General features: G+C 43.9%; 2 protein-coding genes and 1 pseudogene across 6 annotated transcripts in view; 1 reads left to right on the forward strand and 2 right to left on the reverse strand.

Moving 5' to 3' along the window:
• Positions 1-1055: 1055 nt before the first annotated feature.
• RPUSD4 (RNA pseudouridine synthase D4) lies at positions 1056-10846 on the reverse strand. The gene is made up of 7 exons (XM_033206181.1): positions 10617-10846; positions 10049-10214; positions 8682-8883; positions 4615-4708; positions 4395-4539; positions 3162-3259; positions 1056-2587 (listed from the first exon to the last, which is right to left on the reverse strand). Exons 1-7 carry the CDS (start codon positions 10803-10805, stop codon positions 2348-2350), a joined length of 1134 nt encoding a protein of 377 aa, XP_033062072.1. The 5' UTR covers positions 10806-10846; the 3' UTR covers positions 1056-2347.
• Positions 10847-10892: 46 nt separating this feature from the next.
• Positions 10893-17552, forward strand: part of FAM118B (family with sequence similarity 118 member B) — a 52180-nt gene continuing 45520 nt past the window's right edge. Inside the window, exons 1-2 of one of the 5 annotated variants that reach the window (XM_033206195.1) lie at positions 10911-10996; positions 11573-11633. The gene's annotated coding sequence lies outside the window, so the exon portion shown is untranslated. Of the gene's footprint in view, positions 10997-11572; positions 11634-17552 lie in introns of all 5 variants that reach the window. The other 4 variants (XM_033206197.1, XM_033206194.1, XM_033206193.1 and 1 more) reach the window with 4 other exon arrangements.
• Positions 13223-13350, reverse strand: LOC117081930 (annotated as a pseudogene).

A 17552-nucleotide genomic window follows, 5' to 3' on the forward strand; every position in this document is an offset into this window, starting at 1 on the left:
GTGGGGCATGGAACCGCTGCCATCGGCTTCAGAGAGGTCTGGGAAGGTGCAGCAGGGCGGACATCTGCCCCAGTCTCCAATGTGGTGACCCCGTATCCCAGGGAAGCTTAGGAATTCTCAAAAAGTCAACTGTCACTAGCTTGGTAGCTCCCAGTTCAGCAACCAACACAAAACCCAGCACTAAAGCGCTAAAAACTCACGCAGAACAACAAAGCAGCATTTGTGACAAAGCCGGGCAGAAACAATGGCACAGCTGGTTCTCCGGCCAGCTCCAACGTGCCCGCTTGGGGACCGACAGTCCTGCCTCACACTTACTGGTCAGTACACCACACAGCTAACCGAATCTTCCCAGCTGATGCGCTCCCTGAGATGAGTGAATGTCCCCAGGTACCCGCAGCCTAGTAAATATTCAGTTTGCCAAATTAAAGTCTAGATTGACATCCTAGAGGAGACCATATTTATATATGAGAATATAAATCGTCGGCCACTTCTCCAAATGTATCCTGTCTAGCTCCTTCTTTTCTCCATTTTCCAATTCTGACTTTTATTTCTATCATGTGTTCTTCTAAGATTGCTCTCCTTGTTTTGAGACAGGGTCTCACTCTGTCACGAGGCTGGAGTACAGTGGCACAATCATGGCTCACTACAGTCTCAACCTCCTGGGCTCAGGTGATCCTCCTGGCTCGGCCTCCTGAGTAGCTGGGACCACAGGTGTGCATGTGCCAACACACCCAGCTAATTTTTGTGTTTTTTGTAGCAACAGGGTTTCACCATGTTGCCCAGGCTGGTCTCAAACTCCCGGGCTGAGGTGATCTGCCCGCCTCGGCCTCTCCGGCCTCTCAGAGTGCTGGGATTATAGATGTGAGTCACCGTGCCCAGCCTGTTCTCCATTCTTGTGGGTATTCCTGTTCATCTGTTTCCCTGAATTAATGTCAATTATCAGTATTTCCTAAGTGTCACATTCTTGTTCCTTTTTCTTGACTAGCATGGTTTACTAGAAATAGAAACAACAGCAAAAATATTTAGGTCTTATATAAGCAAATATAGTCATCTCGTCTGTGCTTTCAAAGTTAAATTTATTATGCACAGTAATGGGTACCATGGAGTCAGGGAAGGAGCTAGAGAGTGGCATCATCTATACACAGGGAACACATAAAGACTGTCGCGGGGTGTATCTCCCTAACTGTGCTGTCACTCCAACTTTCTTTGTTAGAAAGAAAAAGTAGTGTGAGGTGTATTCGTTTGCAAGAAACAAGGTGGGAGCTAGATGGACCAACTGAGCAGGGAGGCCAAGGTCATTTCCATCTATCCCTAGTGATGTTCAGTATAGCCCTCTCCTTCCTGAGACCCAAGAACAGAAGATATGCTTCCACAATAGAGATTTCTTTTTTTTAATGGCAGCACTCTCCTAACTACACATTCACGGACCAACCAAAGCCATCTCCAAGTCTAGAAAGGATACATACTACACGCAGCTAAAATGCCAACCACTGATGCAGAATTTTCAAGACGGCACCTTTCCCCAAACTTCTATACCATTCATTAAACACAGACTGCAAACTGCTAGCCTGCAGAGCAAATTCAGCCTGCAAGTATTATTTGCTTCGCTGCCTAAGCGTCTTTAAAAATTCGATTTAGTTGGCAATACCCTGGGAGGTTTCACACAAATATCTAGGTTTCCAGCTTCTCTGAAGAAATAAATGAGAAAATCCATTCCCAGATGGCAACAACCAGCTGGAGCTAACAACTGTGAGACAGCATGCTGCTCCCCGCTACTGCCTTACATCCAGCCAGCTTCATGTATGCATGTTATCTGCCTGCCATTCACATCTGCTCTCCTTGCTCAGCAAATGTCCCACCTCAACCTCACACTCAATACCCTTGTACAGTTTCCATAATCAGAGTGCAGGGGGCCACCCACACTATAGCTGGGCAATCCCTGGATGCCATATTTGTTAACCATTATGTTCTTTCCAATCACAGGAACCTTCCTAAGAGCTCAAGAGCTTCACTGCTGGATAAAACCAGTTCCTGATCCTGGATTCTGTCCTTTAGTTTTCCTTTTCCAGTCACTGCCCCAGTCTGCCCGGCCCTGGGCTCTGTTCCACACTGGCAATGAGAGCCCATGGCAGGAAGACTTCCGGCAGGCTTTTCCACAGTGCAGCCCAACTATCAGTAAACAGACTTTGCTCTCCATTAAAAGCTCTGGAGCAGCTGGGTTGCTTCACCTTATCTCCCCTGGCTCTTATGGAATCTGTTCCAAGTGAGAAGTTAGCAGAGTCCTGTAAACAAAGAACAGTTCAGGGGCCAACCTGCACTCCCAGGTACCAGGATGCTCCCACGGTCTTCACTGTGCTCCCAGACACTCGGCTTCATTGTTCTCATTTTGATGCTGATTTGGCATTTCTAAACCCAGGCGGCGCAGGGAACGTACAAAGAAGTGAGGAAGTTTGCAGACCAAGTTGAGATCCTCCTTCCTGGACCCCAGGGCAGGCAGGATCAGCTGCTGGGCATGCAGGTGAAGGGGGATGTAGCGGGCCTTCGACTGTTCCAGCCCCAGCTTCTTCAGGGTGCCCACGGACAGCTTCTAAACAAAGAAAGGACAGACCCTTGAGACCAAGGCTAACAGTCGACCCTTGACGAACATGCAAAGTCAGGGGACTTCCACTTACAGGGAACCAACACTAACCCCTTGGAAGACACAGTCATGGAGAGCCTGCTTCAGGGGCATGTCTAAGAAGGGCTCTGAACTCAGGTGAGGGAAAAATGACCACACCAAAGACATTCTTTTTGGCCAGTGCTTTTTGGCCTACCAAGAAAATGGGCTGTGGTGTAAGGATGAACAGGCTTTCCCTGCGGTTCTTCAGCAGTAGCATGAAAACCTGCTCCCAGTCTTCAGAAACACCTCTCCCCTTGTCCACAACCTCCCAACAAAATCCGACTAAACAAATGTAACAGGAAGCGTTTCACTAATCGATCCTGCAGTTCCACGAGGACAGTAACTAACTGCTTCTAAATTTCTCTAAAAGCAAGATAACGAGCTTGGTACCATGTCTGAAGACAATAAATAGGCTTTGTTGTAACTCATTTCAGAGATTTAAGAAAAGGAACGCCTAAGTTTTCTCCCGTATCTGTTGCATATTGGGTCAAATTAGTATTACCTGGGGGGCCAACCTATTCCAGTCTGAGTACTTGTGATCACCAAGTATTGGACAATCCAATCCAAAAGACAAGTGAACTCGAAGCTGATGTTTTATTCCTTAAAAGAGAGAGAGAAAGAAAACTTGTGAGGAGCTACAGAAACAATACCAGTATTGGCATCTGCTTCAAATCATATTAAATCAAAGTGCAGTAAACTGGCCAAGTCCCAACTATAATAAAGTAAAAAGAATAATATAGTAAACTATAAGCTATGTAGCACCAGCTAGCTTAGGAAGTAAACGCTGTAAATACCCTAAGTACCCCTGTCCACCACAATTCCCTCTTTCCACCACAGATAACCATTACTGTGAACTTGCCGTCTACCATTACCTAACTTTTCAGTAATTTTACTACATAATGGTAAGTAGTATTGATTTGCACATTATTTGAATTGTAGTAAAATATACATAAAATTTCCTGGTTTAACCACTGGCATTATACTAAATGCCAAGTCAGTGGCATTAGCTGTATTTACACTGTTTTTGCAACTGTCACCACCACAATCTCTAGAACTTTCTCATCTTCCCAAACTGAAACTCTGGACCCATTAAACAACAATTACCCATTCATCTCCCCTTCTTTACCCTAACCTAAGATTTTGGCAACCACCATCTACTTTCTGTCTCTATACATCTGACTCTTCTAGGTACCTCACATGAGTGGAATCATACGGTATTGGCCCTTTTGTGCCCAGCTTATTTCACTTAGCATAATGTTTTCAAGGTGCATCCATGTTGTAGCATGTGTCAGAATGTCCCTTCAATTCTTTGAAAGCTGAAAATAACATCCTATTATCTGTATATGCTACATTTTGTTTCTCCATTCATCCCCCAATGGTCACTGGGATTATCTTCACCTTTTATTACTGTGAATAACACTGCTATGAATCTGTGTGCAAATATTTGATGATTTTGGGTATATACCCAGAAGTGGAACTGCTGGATCTTATGATAATTCTATGTTTAATCATTTTGAGGAACCACTCTGCACAGTTTTAATAGAGGCATTCAAACTGTTTGTATTCATTTGCTAGTCACAACCATCCCTATGGGAGTCTCCCTAGCCTCAGATCAGCACCAGAAGCACATTCTCACATAAGTCAGCCATAGCACTAGCTGCTCGGAACGAGGCCCCGGACAAAACCTGGTGGCACAGGGTTGTGTGATCCCACTGCGGAAGAGTGACACTCTCACCAGTGATGGGCTGGAGCTCCACGAGGGCAGAGGAGAGAGTGCTGCTGAGCACCTGGTACCGAGTTACAGCAACTTGTGCACTCCGGCTATGCCGTACTTTCACCATTTTCCCATTGTCCATGCGGTAGCTCGGCGACAATGTCATCTGAAGCCAAAGAAATCAAGATATGATTCTCAAGGAAGAGCAGCAACCCCTGCCTCAGGGAGGCTGCCTGCCCACCTTGTGGTGCTGCTGCTGGCCTTGCGCCTCCTTCTCCACAATGGGGATGTCCACGACTCCTGCTGAGGGCATGGGGACACGCACAGTGATGGCCCTGGGGGTGACACAGATCACTGCTTTAGCCAACCAAGCCAGAGAAGACCTCCTAGATTTGGCCACTTAGAGGATTTCACGCTGGACCTTCTGCACTAACACATGATTTCTTATGATTGAAGGGTCATGCAAGATTCTCTTGGTGTAATGCTTAGCCTGAGAGCTGATAGATTTCACAAGCTTATCTTTTTTACTACTAAAGTCATACATGATAATTGTAGAATATTTGGGGTAAAAAAAGAAAAAAATTAGATTAATAACATGGTCTTCCCAGCCTTCAAAAATGGATATGTACAGTTAAAATTATGATAATATAATTTTGTATTGTTTTTCAAATAATAAAAGATTGTAGATTCTGACTGCATGCTAAATGAACAAATGAATAAATAATTGGATGAATGAACCTAAGAAAAAATTCAGAGAACTGTTCCTGGCTCATTTGCCACATAGGTAAAACAGGAGGGAACTGTACCCAAAGAAGTCACAGGGGCCAGGTGCAGTGCCTCACACATGTAATCCCAATACTTTGGGAGGCCAAGGTGGGTGGATCACTTGAGGTCAGGAGTTCAAGACCAGCCTGGCTAACATGGTGAAATCCAATCTCTACTAAAAATACAAAAAAAAAAAAAAAAAAAATCAGCGAGGCCTGGTGGCATGCACCTGTAACCCCAGCTATCCAGGAGGCTGAGGCACAAGAATCGCTTGAATCCAGGAGGTGGAGGTTGCAGTGAGCCGAGATCATGCCACTGCACTCCAGCCTGGGCAACAGAGCAAGACTCCGTCTCAAAAAAAAAAAAAACAAGAAGTCGTAGGAACCACAACCACAACTCAATAACTCATTCCAAATCACTTCTGTTGGTGCTCTCCCTCTCATGACCTCACAGACAGGTAGAAGACTGTTTAATCTGTCTGTATATTTATGCCTCTTTCAGGTTAATGATGGGAGATTCTCTCTGGGTACCTGGTGGTCTGTTGTATAATCACTAACCAAGGGGTCAAAATCCCACTCAGACACACGGTTTCACAACATAGACACTCCATTTCAGTTTGAGCTACTGTCTGGTACATTTTATCGTATTTTATAGACTTTATAGATCTTCTGTGACAAGATTGCCCTTCCTAATGATACGACACTACAACTCAAGAATGTTCAATCAGCAAGACCCAATTGATTGATTTCAATTCCTCCATGAACCCGATACCGAGAATGGTTACCAATTTTGAACCTTAATGGACATTTTTCACAAATAACATAACATGTATTTTATAGTCTTAACATTTTGATAGCTTGAATAGATAAAATGTCTCTATTTTTTATTTTTTAACTTTTCCTATGAACTAGGTACTGTGTTAAATATTTCACATGACTCAGTCTTATTTAACCATCTCATAAATCCTATTATTTCCATTTGTCGTATGAAGAAAACAAAGCTTATGGAAGTTTAATAACTTGCCCAAGGCCTCACAGCTGGTAAATGACACAGATGACAGTTGAACACAGATCTTTTTGAGGTCTTAGCTGCTGTCCTAAATTCCTCCATTCACCATAATCTTATTATAGTTGTTCTTAAATTTGATTGTATATCAAATTTTAAAATACAGATGCCAATGCCCACAACCATCAGACTTATGAATGAGAACCTCATGGGTAAGTCTCAATCATACAGAATTTTAAAGGGCTTCTCAGATCAAAGTATCTGCAAAATCTGTAATCTAAAAAGGACTAACATTCAAAATATAAAATGAATACTTACAAACCAAATAGAAAATAATAAACAACCTAAGCCAGACACATTGGCTCATGCCTGTGAGCTGTAAGTGCTGTAATCCCAGCACTTTGGTGGGCGGATCACTTTAGGTCGGGGGTTCAAGACCAGCCTGGCCAACATGCTGAAACCCCATCACTACTAAAAATACAAAAATTAGCTGGGGCCGGGCGCGGTGGCTCAAGCCTGTAATCCCAGCACTTTGGGAGGCCGAGACGGGCGGATCACGAGGTCAGGAGATCGAGACCATCCTGGCTAACACGGGGAAACCCCGTCTCTACTAAAAACTACAAAAAAAAAAAAACTAGCCGGGCGAGGTGGCGGGCGCCTGTAGTCCCAGCTACTCGGGAGGCTGAGGCAGGAGAATGGCGTAAACCCGGGAGGCAGAGCTTGCAGTGAGCTGAGATCCGGCCACTGCACTCCAGCCTGGGCGACAGAGCGAGACTCCGTCTCAAAAAAAAAAAAAAAATTAGCTGGGCATGGTGGCGTGCACCTGTAATTCCAGCTACCTGGGAGGCTGAAACATGAGAACTGCTTGAACCAGTGAGGAGGTTGCAGTGAGCCGAGATTGTGCCATTGCCCTCCAGCCTAGGCAACAGAGCAAGACTCCATCTCAAAGAAAAAAAAAAAAAGGCCAGGCATGGTCTTAAAATACATAAATAAATAAAAACAATAAACGACCCAATAGAAAAATAGGTAAAAGAAATAAACAATCTGTTTCCAAAAGGGAAACTCAAATAGCCAACAAACATGTAAAAAACATTGAAATTGATAGCCAACATCACTGTTATACAAGGAAATAGAAAATGTCTTTTTTTTTTTTTTTTTTTAACTTATCACAGTGGCAAACCCTTTAAAAATGCTTTGGCTGATAAGGGGAGATAGGTACTCACCACTGCTGGTGGGAATGTAAACTGACAAAACCTTGGTGGAGAGCAATGTGAGTACTATTAAAAGTTAAATATACACACCATTCAGCCCAGCGATTCAATTTTTAGAAATTTACCCTAAAAATACATTCACATATTCTTTGCAATAGGTTCTAAAAAATGAGAAATTACCTAAATATTCATCAGTGGTATTTCACAGAGCAATTAAAAAGGAGACAGCTCTAACTGTACAACACAAAACGCTCTAAGATATATGATCCAAGTGAAAACTGCAGGATACAAAATTGTGTGTAAAACACAGTACCATACAGTAATACGCTTACATATGCTCGATAACTCTGGAAGTTTACACAAGATACCAGTCACAGCGATTGCCCCTGGGGAAGGGAACTGCACAGATGGGGAACAGAGGGTTTCTTTTCTGTTCATGTATCTTTTTGCTATGAAAAACACTGAGGTAAACCTCTATGTGCTAACACAGAATGATCCCCAAGACATAGAGTTGGGCAGGGGAAAAACTATAATGTAAATTGTACAATGTGATATATATAGATATATATACCTATGTACATTCGTATCTACACACACACATACTGTATATACTAGACATGTATGTAAATGCATTGAGTAAGAACTAGAGGAATAAAAACCAAACTGATTACATGGATTGTTACCTCAAGGGAAAAGACTAGAATGGTAGAGTGGGTGGATTCTCCAGGAGTTTTTCACATTATCTTTGTTGTCTGACTATTTTTATCACAGGAATAAAATCATATATTACTTATATAATTAATTTTTATTTCTTTAGAGACAGGGTCTCACTCTGTCATCCAGGATGGAGGGCAGTGGTGTGATCATAGCTCACTGTAACCTCAAACTCCTAGGCTCAAGTGATCCTCCCACCTTGGCCTCCCAAGTAGCTGGGACTACAGCTATGTGCCACTATACCGGGCTACCTTTTTACTTTTTACAGAGAAAAGGTGTTGCTATGTTGCCCAGGCTGTTCTCCAACTCTTGGCCTAAAGTGATCCTCCCACCTCTGCCTCTCAAAGTGCTGTGATTACAGGCATGAGCCACTATGTACAGCCTATGCTTGTATAATTAATTTTTGATAATTTTGATGTCTACCAGAATTAAGAACCACTGTTCTATCAGACTTAATATTCTAAGCACCAAAGCTGTTTCACATACTTTTTATAATCTCGCAGGTCCTAGTGCAGTGCCTTCTATTAATTGGAGTTTCTGCTTTTAATGGATAAATAGGTGAAAGAAATGCCTCCATTTATACCACCTCTACTGCCATCAGCAGGCCTCATACCAGTACTTCTTCACCACCTGACGGGTTCTAAACAACTCTTGGACTTGATGTGCCATGTCCTTGTCCCAAGCCAACACCATTACGCCTGTGGTTTCCTTGTCCAGCCGGTGGCACAGATGCAAAGGCTCTGCCTTGTGGCCATGAAGTATCTTTGCCAGGATAGGTAGTACATCACTGATGCAGAGCTGGACCCCAGGGCCACCTAACAAGGAAAAAGCCAAGGATTTGAGTGGCCAGGAAAAGATCTCACCAAAGAACCTTCTTGGGAGAAAAGCCTTTAATGGATAAATTGTCAATATTTTCTAGAGCATTACTACTGAAGTGTGGTCCAGAGACTAGCAACAATGGCATGTCTAGGGAGCGTATTAAAACAAATCTCAGGCTCCCAACCTAGACCACTCAGTCAGAATCTGCATTTTACAAGCTGTCCAAATGATTCAGAAGCATAATAAAGTTTGAGAAGCACCATTCTAGAGCATGTGGCTTTCCTCTCAGACATGCTTTGCAAAACCATGAGGCCTTCGAGAAGCATTAAATAAGAGTGATTAGGAGGATAGGCTTCGGGGTTAGACATTCCTGGGGTTCTAGTCTGCTCTTCTTACTAGCCATTTTTCTGACCTTGGACACATTACTTCTCTTTCCAACTTTGCGTTCTCATTATAAAATGTAAATATCTGGAAAACAACTTCATTGGGGAATGTGAAGGCAAAAAACTGTTGTGAAAATAAAGAGAGAAAAAAATTATACAAACACTTGGCAATGTCTGATTTAGTTCCTTGTCTTTATGAACAACTATCTCCACATCTCCCAGAAAAGCATTACCTTCTTCTAGCTAAAATGGGCTTTTTCCCCCTGCAAAATTCTTTTGCAAATGCATTTTTTAAATCAATCTTTCCTGATTCACCTCAGCTGTCCCTGACAACTACATGCAACATTTGTTGAAAGACATTTGAGCGTCCACTAAATTCCAGTCACTCTGGGGTTGTATGTTACATATACTCCCACATACACACAAACACACACACAACCTTTTTTCTTATGTATCATTTTCTCATTCTCAGTTTTGATGGAAGATAACCTTTAGTCTAGAACCACACAGCCTTTGTATATCTCTACAGCGATCCCTGTGGTCTGCACACAGCATATTCCACGAATTGCTGCTTACTGTCAGATGTTTAGAAATGGAGGACTGTCTTATTTATTTATTTCTGTGTCCTCGGTGGTTCCTTATATTGGACAGTAGTCTACAAAGGTTTAATTAATTTGAATGCAAGGCTTTAGAGTGCACCACAAGTAACGTCTCAGTTTTCCTCGGTTGTAGCAGAAAGCAGCCGCAGGTTCCTCTCCCATTCCCGCGTGGTCCTTACCATGCACAGGGAGACCGTAGGGCTTATTGATGACCACAAGGTTATTGTCCTGGTGGAGAATTCCTCGGGTCAGTGCCTTAGCAAGCACGTTGGGGTGGACTCGCTGCAGCTGCCGTGTGAACCGCACTATTTCTTGCACTCTCCGCTGAACAGGGTTTGTGGACACCTAGGGAGAAAGAAGGAGCTGTGGGGAATGCCTGGTGCGGAAGCGGTGGAGAAGACCTTACACAAGGCTCTGGGTGAGAATCTGAGTGGGAATGACTATCTTTGCATCAGACCCGCGCCTTCCTCGAGTAATCTGAGAGCAGGGGTACCAGGGGTACCAGTTTGTCTAACCTGCGTACCCACGCGGTGGGTAAGACCAAGCCTGACAGTAGCCAAAGACCCAGCTCACGGGAAAACATCGTACCCTTACTGACCCCTCCCCTCCACCTTCTCCCCATTCTCCCACCTGGCGTCAGGGCTATTGACTCACACGCTTTCAGTCAGAGGACCCTCCTACCTACTCCCCGTCCGGGAAAGCAATGAGCGCACTGTCTCTTGGGAGTTGTGGTCCCTTCGGACTCACCGGCTTCTTGTTTGTGTCTTGTTCCCGTTTCTGGGCTCGGAGCCTCTCCGCTAATCTCTGGGCATTTACGGACGTAGAGGCAGCGGCAGCGGAACAAAATGGCTTTGAGACGGGACTGAAGAGACTCCCCAAACGCTGGCCGTTTCCCCGGATCCAGAGGCCCAACGCCCTCCACCTGGGCGCCGCCATCTTGCCAGGAAGGGCGGGGCGAGCCAAGACCACGTGGAGAAGGGCGGCCAGAGTGAGGCGGGAGTGGGTGGACACTGCAGGTCACGTGTGCGGGGTGGGGCCTGGGCGAGTCACGGGGGGAAGGTGTGCGCTCAGTGCGGCTGCGCCGGCCGGTAGCTGCAGCTGGAGCAGTGGCGTTTGGAGGAGACTCGGTGAGTGTGTAGGGAAGCAGGGCTGGGGCTGGGAAATGCCGGTGCCTCACGCTTTAACGTTTTCCGCGTCCTCGGGATTTCCGTTCAAGAAGAACACTGGTCCGAGAAACGTTTCTCCTTTTGGTACACAATCCCACTGAAAAACTCCTCCCCGCCCCCGCGCCCCCTTAGAGGCGATGTCCCATAAACACTCGCCCCAGAGCCCTCCTAGGCACCTACGCCGTCCCTCTTAGCCACCGAATCTCCGGTGATCCGCCAGTCCCCTGCGGGACTCGTGGGATACCATCTTGATTGGATGCCCGGATCTCTGCAGCCGTGATCTTCCAACTCCTATCCTCATTGTTTCACGTTGTAACCTGCCACCCTCTCCTAAGGATAACGGCCCCTTCCCTTACCCAGGGCCCCCAGCCCCTACTTCCTACTTAGGAAGCACTGTGAGTGGTTTTTCTGTCCTTCCTCAAGAATTCATTGCTTGGGCTCTCCTCCCTACCTTCGCTACTCCTAAAGAAAAAGCTGAAAGTACGGAGCACAGACCTTCACTTTTCCTGTTTCCTTTGTTTTTCCTCTCCTCCACAGTTTGCAACCGCACCAAACCCCCTCTCACGAGATGCGATGTTGGAATTCTCTTGCTCGAACTGCAAGTGACTCCCTCTGATTTCACTCAGGGGTGGCTGGGAAGATAAACATCTGCTTGGGATGGTAGTTTAAAAGTAACTTAGGATGTACCTGCCATTTGTTAAGAGGAAAACTTATGCTGAGTTCAGAAAGAATGTCCTGAAAACTAATGAATTTGTGACGACAGAGGGAACAGTTTTTTAAGACTGCTTGGAATGAAGGCTGCCGGAGGAGTTATTAGAGAATAGGTAGTTTAGATTTGGGTTCGGCACCTCCTAAGGGGTTTGGCAGAAGGGAGCTGTACCAACAAGAAACAAAGTTGATCAGGTGGAGCTACTCATAGAAGACTCAAGTTGAAGAGTTTGAACTAGAGGTGACAAGTTGAAGAGTTTGAACTAGAGGTGACAAGTTGAAGAGTTTGAACGAGAGGTAGTGGGGAGTCTTTGAAGCTTCTTGAGTAGGGCAGAAGACTCCTTGAAAGTGAAATTCTGGAAATGAATCTGGCAGTTGAATGCAGGACAGATGGGAAAGGAAAGGGTTTAATAGTAGGAAAACTAGTTACAACCTAGGTGGTCAGTGATGAGGTCTGGTCTTTTCCCCTACACTGTAACTGTCCTTTGAGCTTGAATTGATTATGAGTTACGCAGGTAAAGACGTACTCTTGGCAGCTGCTGTTGATCTGTGAGTCCCTGGAAGACTTTTTTTTTTTTTTTTTAAATCCTCTCACCTGGCACATAGTAAACTCACAATATCTATTAGATGGCTGAAGTGCATCATAAATGTATGCTAGGTGTGTCTGAACATTTTGAATTGTCTTATTTCTGTCACCGGCCTGAAGAATGAACGTAGAGGCAGATGTATTTGTAAAGTTGGAAAGAAGCAAGCCTTGTGTACGTTTCTGTTATAAGGCAGGTGTAAATGCCGATTCAGATATAAATGCGAAGAATTCCAAGGGAGATTGAGAAACAACATCCATTTCTCCTGTTCCCCCCACCGCCCTGCACATTTACCAGTAGGACAGAGATCTATAAAAGTTGAGAAATTCCACCCTAAAAGAATTATTACCTTCCATGCTCCAGACCTAGGTTCTAATTTCACTAAACAGATGAACATCATATATTACTTAGATACTTGAAGCTCCCTTTTCCAAGGACCCTGAAATTTTGCCATTGGGAATTAAATTCATATCATTACATTAATTAAAAACTTGTTTTGGGTACAGGACTTTTATAGTTTTGTGTCCGGGATGGGAGAACCTGTTTCTACCCTAACTTTATGGCATTCGAGAAACTACACCTGTTCTTGCAGAATTGGCCTTCTGTGGCAGGAAACAAAACGAAGAACCAACTCAAATGTCATTGCTAGTGACACAGAGCTTATGCTCTAGGGTTTCAGGTTAACTCAAAGCACACAGTGACGAAGAATAAAAGTATTTGTTCCTTATTTCTGGAGAAGGAACTTTTAGGTTTGTCTTGTTGAAACTTTGTAGAGAAATTTAAAGACTCAAAGTTTTTGTTTGGTATGACAGTACAGCTTTAGCCAGTATGGGTACGTACGTTACGACATCCTTGATGTTTCTCCCGTGAGTCTAGGCACTTGGTGATTTAAAGTAGAGTTGTTCTCAGTATAAAGAATTTATGCAAATGTCATGTCCTTTTTTTTTTTTTTCAATTTTCAAATAGCAATAATCGCCCCTCAGATAAACCTCACTGGCTGCGATACTGCCACTGCCAAACACTCTTTTGTTTCTGGTTTTTGTTTTTATTTTTTATAATCTCTATATCCTCCTCCCTCTTCCTCATTCAGCTGGTCCCTTTTTAGGCAGTTCACTTTTCCATTTCTGCGTCAAGGTCACAGTCCATTTGTTGGGAACTCCTCTTGTCTAAACTATTTTCTTAAAACAAGGAAGGAAATTCTATTAGTGATTTCTTCATTCTTGCAGAGTACAGCTCTATTCAAACATGACTTATTTACATTGATTTTGATATATCATAATATGTGCCCCCAAAATAACTATATGAAGGACTTGATAGTTTCTTTTTAAAGATAGTTCCTAGTCTATTCAGGAACAAAAAGGCTGCATTAGTATTTCAGAAGTATAAAGAAGGACTGACTAATAAAGGAACTTGCGTTTATCATAAATTGAAGGTTAATCAGTAGCATGAAGTTTAAGTTACACCTCCTCAAACTGTGATTTGCTAGTTGCAGATTAACCAGCGATTCCATTTCCTTGAAAAGCAGGAAGTACTTGGACATTGTTTTATGGTTTTAATAGAGATTTAAAGATGCAATTAGCAGGAACTCTCGGGAGGTGCCCTGGAAAGTGCAGTCATTGGGAGCCAGGAGATGTGGGACTAGTCCCAGTTCAGCCACTGTGAACTTGAACAAATAATTTGGGCTTCAGTTTTTTTGTCATTTAAAAGATCTTTGCAACTCTGTTTCTAGTCTATGAAGATTTTCCACTGATATGTAAGTACTTCCTTTTCAGCCCGAATCAGTGGGATTTATTTCAGATTTATCTTGAATACGTTTAGCATTGATACTAAGAAACCGAATTCTGCTCTTGTCCCCAGAATTTAACTTTTTGCCACTGAGCTAATGTTTATATTTGGAGGTTACTTCATTGAGTGGTGTTGGAATATACTTGAAGCTTTCCAGCCGGGCGCGGTGGCTCACGCCTGTAATCCTAGCACTTTGGGAGGCTGAGGTGGGCGATCACGAGGTCAGGAGATCAAGACCATCCTGGCTAACACAGTGAAACCCCGTCTCTACTAAAAATACAAATAGACAGGGATGGTGGCGGGCACCTGTAGTCCCAGCTACTTGGGAGGCTGAGGCAGGAGAGTGGCGTGAACCCGGGAGGCAGAGGTTGCAGTGAGCGGAGATCGCACCACTGCATCATTCCAGCCTGGTGAAAGTGTGAGACTCTGTCTCAAAAAAAAAAAAAAAGATTTCCTCAATGGGGGCGGGGTGCGCGGCTCACACCTTAATCCCAGCACTGTGGGAGGCCTAGCGGGGAGGATCTTTTGTGCCTAGGAGTTTGAGATCTCCTGGGCAACATAGCAAGACCTTGTCTCTACAGAAAATCACAAAATTAGCTGGGCATGGTGACGCACCTGTGGTCCTAACTACCCTTGAGGCTAAGGTGGGAGGATCACTTGAGCCCAGGGAGTCAAGGCTGCAGCTTCAGTGAACCGTGATTGCAGTACTACACTCCAGCCTGGGTGACAGAGATAGACCCGTCTCAAAGAAAGAGAAAAAGTAATTTGTGTAATATGGTTTAAAAGTCAAATAGTAATAAAAGATTTATATTTAAAAAACAGTTTCTCAGGCTGGGTGCACCTGTAATCCCAGCACTTTGGGAGGCTGAGGTTGGTGGATTGCCTGAGGTCAGGAGTTTGAGACCAGCCTGGCCAACATGGTGAAACCCAATCTCTACTAAAAGTACTAAAATTAGCTGAGCGTGGTAGCGTGTGCCTGTAATCCCAGCTACTTGGGAGGCTGAGGTAGGAGAATCGCTTGAACTGAAGAGATGGAGTGAGCCGAGGTTGTACCATTGCACTCCAGCCTGGGTGACAGAGCGAGACTCCGTCACCAAAAAAAAAACCCAACAAAACAAAAACTGTTCCTCTGCCCTCCCTACCTCATAGTCCCATTCTTTAGAGGCAGCTACTCAGTTGTTTTCCTCTTTTCCTCTGTCTTTACAGTAAGTTGTCAACATCATCAGTATTCTTGAAACACCATATAACAAAACCAGTTTTACCATATGGTTTCTATGGCGTTTTTCTGGTCACAAACACATACCCAACTTCTAAATAAAGACCAAAACATTTCTAATATGAAACACTGAAACAAGTAAGATTTTCACCCACTTTTTGGTGAGTCAGTGAGTTACTGCAGTCATAGTGGTGGTGGGTTAAATCTAGGAATAAATGTGTGCAAAGTGAAAATTGTCAGGAGCATTTCCTACCACCATACTCAGTTCCAAAACAATCAATCACCAATAGGGCAGGCCCACTGAGCTTTTGTGCCACATCGGTTATTGTTGTGCATTTGAATGATTACCATAAACTTTGCAGATTTTTGTTTGCTGGTAATTTGTATTCATTCATGCATTTTCCAGCTCAGGCTCACAGGTGACTGGAGCCTAAACCGGCAGCTCAGGGCACAAGGCAGGAGCCAGCCCTGGACAGGATGCCATCTATCCCATAGGGTGCGCGTGTACACACACACAAACACAGGGACCGTGTAGACACACCAGTTAACCTAGTAGGCACATCTTCGAGACATGGGAGGAAAGCAGAATACCTGGAGAAAACACACACAGACGTGGGGAGAATGTGCCAGCTCCACACAGATGGGTGACCTCAGCCAGGAATCACTTATTTTCTCATCAATGTTATGAAAAAACGATGTGGAACAAAATGCCTTTTTTTGAGAGTCTGCTGTATCTTCTTGTTGCTAAATAGTTGGTTGGTTATTCTTTCTTGGTTTTCCCCTCATGTTTGGCCTGTTGATTTCTTGTAGCCATAGATTAGTATTTAGCTCTTGCATCCCACCACTTTCCTATTTTTCCATGCCCTCTATCCCCTAATACAGTTCTATTGTAATTTTTTGCTAAAACAGGTAGCTTTTATGTACTTACACCTCTGTCAAATGCTGTTCACTGTTGAGCTAGATGATCTGTGACAGTGTGTTCCTCCTGGTGTGGAGGTTAGCCTTCACCTGTGTGTTTCATGTACCTACTGTTAATTTTTTCCCAAATGCTCCAATATATTTGTCACATTCTTGTCAGTAACATTTTCTGTGAGCTCAAATGTATCACCTTTTTATTGGAGCTCTGCCTCCTCCTCCTCTTTCTCTTCCTTCTCCTCCTTCTCCTCCCCCCCCCTCCTCCTCCTCCTCCTCCTCTTCCTCCTCTTCCTCCTCTTCCTCCTCCTCCTCCTCCTCCTCCCTTTACTGTTGCTCTCAAGAACTGCTGCCCTGGGGTCCTCCTGGACCTGCCCTTTCCTGTGCAGGAACTGTGTCTTCCTCTTTCTGGGCTTATGTCTTTATTTTTTAAAAGCACATACTTCAGTTATTTCTAAGAAGTATTTGAATGACTTTGTTTAGCCCACACACTTGTTTGATAGTTTGGCAGTTACATAATTCTAGATTGGAAATAAGGTTCTCTCAGAGTGTTGAAGGCATCTGTAATTGCTCTAGAGACATGGTGATTCAAATCCTTCTTATGCAACCTTATTTTGTTTGTTTTCTCCCCTTCTGGAAGCTTTGAGGGTATTCTCTGTCTCTGGTGGTCTGCAGTTTCACTATGTGTGTTAACACCAGGATGTGGGTCTTTACTCAGCTGTTGTGCTGGCTTCTCACAGACGGATTTGGTTCTGGAAATTCATGTTCTCTAGTTCCGGGATGTTTTCTTATACTATTTTTGTGATTTTTCTCTCACTCTTTAATTTTTCTTTGATACCTTTTTGTAATATCCATTCTTGTTATGTGGACATGATGGGCTCAGAGGGCCCATTGTAGTGTTTTAGTTTTCTTCCTCTCTGCGTGGGCTCCATTTCCTCCAGGTGATGTGGGCCTTTGCACCTGTGCCTCTGTCTGGATGTGTCTTCCCTCAGATATCCAGTGACTTGCTCCCACACCTCACTTTGGATGAATCCACAAGTCTTTGCTTAAATGTCACCTCAGTGAGGAGAGCACTGGATTGAGAGGTTCAGACCCCCATCTTACTTCCCTGCTTTGTTTCTCTCCAGAAGCATTTCCGACCATCTAGCATCCCACGTATTTATTTACTTCTCTTCCTCACCACTAAAATAAACATTCTATGAGGGCAGGGATTTTGGTTTTTTTGTTTGCCTCTATAATTCCAGCCTCTGAAACAGTGCCTGGTGATGAATAGATGCTTAATAATTTAAGGAATAAATGACTTATTTTATTG

The sequence above is a fragment of the Trachypithecus francoisi genome, unplaced genomic scaffold (genome assembly GCF_009764315.1).
Source record: "Trachypithecus francoisi isolate TF-2019V2 unplaced genomic scaffold, Tfra_2.0 Lachesis_group8, whole genome shotgun sequence".
In the NCBI taxonomy this organism is placed as follows: domain Eukaryota; kingdom Metazoa; phylum Chordata; class Mammalia; order Primates; family Cercopithecidae; genus Trachypithecus; species Trachypithecus francoisi.

What these genes read in the sequence shown, in the direction of transcription:
- RPUSD4 (XM_033206181.1), bottom strand. Translation starts at nt 10,805, where the DNA reads ATGGCGGCGCCCAGGTGGAGGGCGTTGGGCCTCTGGATCCGGGGAAAC. An exon ending in AAGACACAAACAAGAAGCCG is followed by an intron (nt 10,215 to 10,616) that starts GTGAGTCCGAAG and finishes CTTTCTCCCTAG; the next exon opens with GTGTCCACAAACCCTGTTCA. An exon ending in GGAGCTCCAGCCCATCACTG is followed by an intron (nt 3,260 to 4,394) that starts GTGAGAGTGTCA and finishes CTCTCTTTTAAG; the next exon opens with GAATAAAACATCAGCTTCGA.